Here is an 8434-nt window from a genome sequence, read left to right as displayed (position 1 = left end):
CCTCCTCATCTCCCCCTGTCCTCTCCTCTCCCTCCTCTCCTCTCCCCCCCCTCTCCTCTCCTCCTCTCCCCTCCTCTACCCTTCCTCCTCTTCTCCTCCTCTCCCCTCCTCATCTCCCCCTGTCCTCTGCCCTCCTCTCCTCTCCCCCCCCCTCTCCTCTCCTCAGCTGACTGTGGGTCCTGCTCCAGGAAGCCTGCATGTCAACTACGAGCCAAAGAACCCGTTGAAGTTCCAGATCAGAGGTGACCCTGGAGCGAGCGTCAGCCTGGTCGCCGTGGACAACGCGGTGTACCTGCTCAACAAACAAAGGCTCAACCAGAAGAAGGTACGTGGCCTGTGTGTTCAGGTGTGTGTGTGTGTTCAGGTGTGTGTGTGTGTTCAGGTGTGTGTGTGTGTTCAGGTGTGTGTGTGTGTGTTCAGGTGTGTGTGTGTGTGTTCAGGTGTGTGTGTTCAGGTGTGTGTGTCCAGGTGTGTGTGTGTGTGTTCAGGTGTGTGTGTGTTCAGGTGTGTGTGTGTGTGTTCAGGTGTGTGTGTGTTCAGGTGTGTGTGTGTGTTCAGGTGTATGTGTGTGTTCAGTATTCAGGTGTATGTTTGCGCAGTAGTGCAGTATGTGTGTTTGTGTCCAACCCTTGCCCTTCAAACTCCCTCCCGATTCTAACTCCCTCCCCCTCTCCCCGGCCTCTCCCCCCCCCTCCCCGGCCTCTCCCCCCCTCCCCTCCCCGGCCTCTCCCCTCCCCTCCCCGGCCTCTCTCCCCCCCTCCCCGGCCTCTCCCCCCCTCCCCGGCCTCTCTCCCCCTCTCCCCGGCCTCTCCCCCCCCCTCCCCGGCCTCTCCCCCCCTCCCCTCCCCGGCCTCTCCCCCCCTCCCCGGCCTCTCCCCCCCTCCCCGGCCTCTCCCCCCCCTCCCCGGCCTCTCCCCCCCCTCCCCGGCCTCTCCCCCCCTCCCCGGCCTCTCCCCCCCCTCCCCGGCCTCTCCCCCCCCCTCCCCGGCCTCTCCCCTCCCCACCCTAGCTGTGGGACGTGGTGGAGCAGAGGGACCTGGGCTGCACCCGGGGAGGGGGCCAGACCAGCACGGGGGTGTTCACAGACGCAGGCCTCCTCTTCTTCTCCAACACTGGGGACAACACCCCTGCCAGACAAGGTACCCCCCCCCCCCACACACACACACGCACACGCAGGCTTCTGTATGATGTGAATCCAGCGCTGCGTGGTGTGATGGCTCTGCCTGTGCTCTTCCTGTCCAGCCCTGCAGTGTCCAGGCCGGTCCAGGAGGAGGCGCTCTGCTGAGCTGCTGAAGGTCAGAGCTGAACTAGGTGAGGAGGACGCGCTAGTCCGGGTCATCCGTCATAGAGGACGTACACACTGTTGGGTCCGTTCATGTCGAGGGCAAACCCTTTTGATCCTCGTTTTCGGTCTCTTTCGGCATACCTCACCTCTCCACCTTGCCCCCCCCCCCTCCTCCTGCCTCCCTGTGCCCTCCCCTCTTCCCTCTGCCTCCCCCGCATGTCCCCCCCACCCCTCCCTCCCTCTTCGTACCCCCCCCCCCCCCCCCACCCCCCTTTCCCAGAAAACCTCTACAAGGAGCATCTGCAGCGGCGCTGCTGCTTGGACGGCATGGTGTCGGTGCCCATGCCCTACTCCTGCACCCGGCGCTCCCTCTACATCACCGAGGACTGGGACGACTGCGTCCTGCCCTTTCGCCGCTGCTGCGCCCGCTACTGGGGGCAGGAGTTCGACGACCGGCGTCCGCACACCACCGCCCCCCCGCCCACCACCGCCCCCGCCCCCGCCGAAGACGAATTAATGTACTTTAAGCCCCCCCGTGGGGACCCAGGGATGAGTGGATACCCAGAGTGGAGTGCACGCCCAGAGATGAGTTTAACGACAGAGATGAGTGGACGCCACTACGCACCCATCATGCCTCAGGTGCCTGAGGTCGAGGACCTGGATATCCTGGACGTGTCTGACGTGAGCCTCCGGGACCAGTTCTTTGAGTCCTGGATGTGGACAGACCTCAAACTGCCCACCACACCAGATCACAACGGGTAGGTTTGTTTTGGTTTCTGTTTGTCATCAGAATCATTCAAAACGTAGTCTTTGACGAAAGGATTGTGCAGGTGTTTAGAGTAACGTGTTTTGGGCGCTTCGTCTCGTGTTTTGACGTGTTTTCTGGGTAGGGAGTGGTGGACTGTTCTGGCGATATGGAGATGTTTATGTTTCAAGTTAGGAGGTAGTGGCGATATGGAGATGTTTATGTTTCAAGTTAGGAGGTAGAAGGTGGGAGTTAGATTTGTCTGTGGAGGTGACCTATACTGTAAATATCAACTGTTGCCTCATAGTGGATAGTCCTGTCAGAACCTGGAAGAACACACACACACTGACACACACACACAGACACACACACACTGACACACACAACCACACAGAGGCCCAGACGCCTGACTTCACCTTTAGTTTTGTTATCAAGTTGAGATAATGAACTATGATCTATCAATAGCGGGAGATGGTGGCCTGCTTATCTTACATTCTGTGTGTGTGTTTATTTAATTATTCATCTGTGTAAGTGTGCGTGCGTGTTTGTGTGATTATTTCGTGTGAGAATATACAGCATGTGAGTTTTTATGTCATTCTTAGTTAGTGTTTTGACTTCCGGATGTTGTTGTTTTGTCTTCAGGTTTGCATCGTTGAGCGTGAACAAGGTTCTGCCTGACAGCATCACAGAGTGGGGGATACAGGCCATCAGCTCCTCCCCACTCACAGGTGGAGCACACACACTCACACACACTCACTATTACTAACACACAAACTCTCTCTCTCTCTCCTGCGCTCCATCCTCTCTCTTTCTCTCTCTCTCGTCCACCCTCCTCTCCCTCTCTCTCGTCCACCCTCCTCTCTCTCTCCTCCACCCCCTCCTCTCCCTCTCTCGTCCACCCTCCTCTCTCTCTCCTCCACCCCCTCCTCTCCCTCTCTCGTCCACCCTCCTCTCTCTCCTCCACCCCCGCCTCTCTCTTTCTCTCTCCTCCTCCGCTTGCCCTCCTCCACCCTCCTCTCTCTCCTCCACCCTCCTCTCTCTCTCTCTCTCCTCCACCCCCTCCTCTCTTTCCCTCGTTCACAGACACACACTCAGACCTTCTGTGCCCGTCTCCCCCAGGTTTCTGCGTAGCCGATCCCTACAAGGTGAAGGTGTCGCGGTCCTTCTTCGTGGACCTGAGGCTGCCGCACTCCGTGGCCAGGAACGAGCACGTGGAGATCAAAGCGGTCGTGTACAACTACGGAAAGGCGGACATGGAGGTTAGTTGGCACACAAACACGCACGCACGCACACGCAAGCACACTCCCATCGGACACCTTCCTCTCCCTCCCAAGGTCCGAGTGGTGCTGGCGAAGACGGAGAAGATCTGCAGCCTGGCGTACCACGATCAACACGCCCAGGACGTCCGTTGTGTCCGCCGGCTCCTCCGTGGCCGTGCCCTTCACCCTGGTGCCCCTGGAGGCCGGCAACCTCGTCCTGGAGGTGGCAGTCCTCAACAAACACTTCCCCACAGGGGACCGCGTCCAGAAGAAGCTGCGGGTGGTGGTGAGGGGGGGGGGGGGACTTAGGAGCACTGTTACGGCTAGCGAGGCTCGGGTTTAGGTGTCAGCTCTGCATGCTGATAGGACAGTCAGTCTCGCCCGTCTTCCCTGGAACTCAAACCCCTTCTCTCCATCCGACAGGTGGAGGGTGTGGAGCGGACCAAGATCCAGAGTTTTATCTTGGACCCGGCTGCAAAGGGAGACAGCGGTCGGTGCAGATTGCCTTAAGGATTAGAAAACACCTTCCGAAACCTCACACTAAACACTTACATCACTGTGTTGGCTGTTGTTGTTCAGATCGTAAACAGGTGGTCACGGTGGACAAGGTGGATCTCCAATCTCTTGTGCCCAACTCAAAACCAGAGACTCGCATCAACATCATTGGTACAGTAACCGACATACAGACATGTCCACCGTCAGAGACGACTGACACACACTGAGGTCACCGTCAGAGACGACTGACGCACACTGAGGTCACCGTCAGAGACGACTGACGCGCACACTGACCCGTCAGCCTGCTCTCCCTCGCCCCCCCTCCAGGGTCTCTGTTGGCCGACGCCATCGAGAACTCGCTGACCTCCGACTCGCTGGCCTCTCTGATCCGCATGCCCGGAGGCTGCGTGGAGCAGAACTTGGCCGGCATCACCTTGCCCCTCATCGTCAACCTCTACCTGGACCGCTCCGACGACTGGGCCAGGTGGGTGTGCAGCGCAAGAAGGAGGCCATCGACTACATCACCAGAGGTGAAGGACAGGGGGGGTGTGGGTGAGGAGGGGGGGTGGAGGGAAGGATGGAGGTAGCCAAACGGGATGGGATAGAGGGAGGGAGGTGGGATGTAGGTGGGGCTAAGTGGTGCGGAGGGATGAAGGGAAGGGGGTTGGAGGGAGGGGAAAGGATAACATGGGATGGCTGGATGAAGCGATGGATGAAGTGATGGATGAAGCAATGGATGAAGCGATGGATGAAGCGATAGATGTCTGTGGACGATGGAAGGAGGGAACGCATCGAAGCAGAAGGAAGGAGAGGTGAAAGATGGATTGCGGGTGAAGCTCCTCTGTTTTCTGCTCCCCAGGTTACGAGAGGCAGCTGATGTATCGTAAACAAGATGACTCTTACCCCCCCCTACAGGAATGAAGGCACAAGCACATGGTAAACGATCGCCTCGCGTTTACACACTCTCTTACACACACTCTCTTACACACACTCTCACACACTCTCTCACACACCTCTCACACACTCTCTTACACACACTCTCTCACACACTCTCTTACAACACACTCTCTCACACACTCTCTTACACACACTCTCTTACACACACTCTCTTACACACACTCTCACACACTCTCTCACACACCTCTCACACACTCTCTTACACACACTCTCTCACACACTCTCTTACACACACTCTCTCACACACTCTCTTACACACACTCTCTCACACTCTCTCTCCCCCCCAGGATCACGGCCTACGTGGTGAAGGTGTTCTCCATGACGTCCAGGATCAGAGAGGTGGGGGTGGACAAGCAGCACGTGTGTGGTCCTGTCCTCTACCTGCTCAACAACAAGCAGCTGCACAACGGAGCCTTCAGAGAGGACAACCCTGTCTACGACACCTACATGACCGTGAGACGCACACACATGCACATGCACACACACGCACACACACTCATGTTGTCCCTCTCTTTATCTTTCTATCTTTCACTTTTCATCCCTCTCTCTTTCTCTTTCACTCTGGCTGTCCTCCACCCTCCTCTCTCTCTGTCTCTCTGTCTCTATGTCTCTCTGTCTCTCTCTCTCTCTCTCTCTCTCTCTCTCTCTCTCTCTCTCTCTCTCTCTCTCTCTCTCTCTCTCTCTCTCTCTCTCTCTCTCTCTCTCCTCTCTCTCTCTCCTTCTCTCTCTCCAGGGAGGTCTGAGGGGAGCAGAGGCCCAGACCACTCTGGCGTCCTTCATCTTCATAGCTCTGTCTGAGGCCACCGCTGCTAACATGAAGTGTGGATCGCTGGAGGTAGGACATACACACACACAGCTTTCCTCCCTCCCACACACACACACACACACACACACACACACACACACACACAGCTTCCTCCCACACACACACACACAGCTTTCCTCCCTCCCACACACACACACACACAGCTTTCCTCCCTCCCACACACACACACACACACACACAGCTTTCCTCCCCACACACACACACACACACACACAACACACACACACTCTCCCCGTGTCTCCCTGCGTAGGCTGGAATGAGTAAAACAGCCTCCTATCTGAGAAGCATGCTGCCCGTGGGTGGTCAGGCCTTACACAGTGGCCATCACCTCCTACGCACTGTCACTGGTAGACCCCCCCAGCTCCTACATGGAACACCTGCTCAGAGCTGCAGCTCCAGGTAGGGCCACACCAGGGTGTGTGTGTGTGTGTGTGTATTGCACGAGGTTGATTGATTAGCAAGCAAGCCTCAGTTTTACTTCAGTCAACCAAACCTGACTGCCGTTGCCCCGCCCACAGGCCGCAGCCATTGGCCAGACAGCGACAGCCACCTGTTCACTCTGGAAGCCACGGGCTACGCCCTGCTGGCGCTGGTGAGGGGCTCCCAACAGGATGCTCACGCCCCTTCAGGTGGCTCAACGAACAGCGGGGCGGGGGGCGGGGCTACGGATCCACGCAGGTACGCGGCACGCGCACGCACACACACACACACACACACAAAGACACACACACAAGAAGACACACACACACAAGAAGACACACACACACACACACACACAAAGACACAGACACAAGAAGACACACACACACAAAGACACACACACAAGAAGACACACACACACACAAGAAGACACACACACACACACACACAAAGACACACACACAAGAAGACACACACACACACACACACACACACAAAGTCACACACACAAGAAGACACACACACACACAAGAAGACACACACACACACACACACAAAGACACACACAAGAAGACACACACACACACACACACACACACACAAAGACACACACACAAGAAGACACACACACACACACACAAGAAGACACACACACAAGAAGACACACACACACACAAGAAGACACACACACACACACACACACACACACACACAAGAAGACACACACAAACAAAAAACGCAACAGTACATCTGGGAAGAGATACCCCCAAAAAAATCTGTGTTTGTTTTTTTTCTCCATGACCTTCTCGCTTTGATTTCTCTTTCTCTGCCCCGCCCCCCGTACCAGCCAACCATGGTTGTGCTCCAAGCCCTGTCCCAGTACCTGACCATAGCCCCGCCCCTGGAGGACCCCACCATGCTGGTCAACATCAAGGTCGCGGGCCGCTCCGACCTGAAGTACAAATTCACCTCCGAGAACAAGTACCTGTCTCGCTCCTCCAAGGCAGGCACACGCCCTCGCTCCAGGTACAACCGCCGCCGCCGCCTCCGCCACGGTCTTGTGTGTGAGCCTTCTCTTCTTCTGTGGTGATTCTGTGTAGGTTCCTCTGGACCAGGGGTTCAGCGTGGAGGCCACGGGCCAGGGTCAGGGGGTCTTGGAGGTAGGGTGACATCACGGCCCCCGCCCCCCCCCCACACACACACACACGCTACACACACGGACAGTCCTCTGTTTGATTCTTCCGTTTCATGTAACTTGTAACTGCAGTTGGTATGTTTGTCTGGGGTTTCTGCTAGTTCTTATGTTGATGAGTCATCGTCTCACTTCCTGTTGAGGTGACCTTTGACCCCTCTCCTCCCCCAGGTGGTGACCTATTATAACGAGCTTCCTGAGGTGACAGAGAATGCCGCCTGCGAGCATTTTCACCTGGACGTGACCCTCGCGGAATCTAGTGGTAGGGCACGCCCTTGACCCTGACTCTGACTGTTTTTTCAGGATGTTTGTGGTCATTAATCTTTTTTTTTTCTAATACGTTTTTATAAAAAATATTTTTTCAACCTTTCAAAACTTTTTGGGAAACTTTTTATTTTTTATTTGGGGGGATACAAATTTTGAAAGGTTGAACATTTTAGTTTTTGAAGGTTTTGAAAAAAAAGTTTTGAAAAGTGGAACAAAAATGTTAGACGTGTTAGACAATGAAAGATGTTTCTTTGATACAGAAAATCCTCCTGCTGATGCACTGAAAACATACACCATCACCATCAACACCAGGTAAAGGTCTCTCTCTCTTTTCTCCCTCCCTCACTCTAGTCATCTCTCCATCCTCCCATTTCACAATCCTGTCATCCCTCATCTATCTCTCCATCATTTACATTTACATTTTAGTCATTTAGCAGACGCTCTTATCAAAGCGACTTACAGTAAGTACAGGGACATTCCCCCGAGGCAAGTAGGATGAAGTGCCTTGCCCAAGGACACAACGTCATTTTGCACGGCCGGGGATCGAACTGGCAACCTTCCGATTTCTAGCCCGATTCCCTAACCGCTCAGCCACCTGAATCCCCCATCAGTCTATCCTTCTCTCTCTCCATCCCTCCCTCTCTCCATCCCTCCCTCTCTCCATCCCTCCCTCTCTACATCCCTCTCTCTCCATCCCTCCCTCTCTACATCCCTCTCTCTCCATCCCTCCCTCTCTCCATCCCTCTCTCTGTCCAGCACCACCATTCTGACCTCCCTGGGGCCCAGGGCCCTGAGGGACGGAGAGAGAGGATGGACATCAGTCTTCCTTCTGGTTTTACTCCAGAGAACGCAGACCTGGACAGGGTAAAGTTGGACATAAACACCAGACTCTGGTGCAATGTCTCCTCACGTCCACCAGATGGAGACTGTGACTTTGTCTGTGAGTTCTGACTGTGTGTGTGTGTGATCCAGCTGACCAACTCTGTGG

At 55.5% G+C, this 8434-nt stretch overlaps 1 protein-coding gene across 1 annotated transcript in view; it reads left to right on the top strand.

Moving 5' to 3' along the window:
• Positions 1-8434, top strand: part of c3b.1 (complement component c3b, tandem duplicate 1) — a 15546-nt gene that overhangs the window by 4888 nt on the left and 2224 nt on the right. The window contains 26 exon segments of the mRNA XM_062455825.1: positions 167-325; positions 1010-1139; positions 1243-1311; positions 1566-2043; positions 2673-2758; positions 3150-3289; positions 3365-3436; positions 3438-3575; positions 3713-3779; positions 3869-3955; positions 4112-4261; positions 4264-4314; positions 4644-4687; positions 4689-4720; positions 5029-5194; positions 5475-5576; positions 5818-5871; positions 5873-5966; positions 6086-6184; positions 6187-6245; positions 6835-6990; positions 7088-7147; positions 7351-7441; positions 7707-7758; positions 8250-8310; positions 8419-8434. The exon segment at positions 8419-8434 is cut by the window's right edge and continues 48 nt beyond it. Of these exon segments, the coding sequence (XP_062311809.1) occupies positions 167-325; positions 1010-1139; positions 1243-1311; positions 1566-2043; positions 2673-2758; positions 3150-3289; positions 3365-3436; positions 3438-3575; positions 3713-3779; positions 3869-3955; positions 4112-4261; positions 4264-4314; positions 4644-4687; positions 4689-4720; positions 5029-5194; positions 5475-5576; positions 5818-5871; positions 5873-5966; positions 6086-6184; positions 6187-6245; positions 6835-6990; positions 7088-7147; positions 7351-7441; positions 7707-7758; positions 8250-8310; positions 8419-8434 (2713 nt within the window).

The sequence above is a fragment of the Osmerus eperlanus genome, unplaced genomic scaffold (genome assembly GCF_963692335.1).
Source record: "Osmerus eperlanus unplaced genomic scaffold, fOsmEpe2.1 SCAFFOLD_145, whole genome shotgun sequence".
Taxonomy (NCBI): Eukaryota; Metazoa; Chordata; class Actinopteri; order Osmeriformes; family Osmeridae; genus Osmerus; species Osmerus eperlanus.
This window is presented reverse-complemented; position numbering and strand designations above follow the sequence as displayed.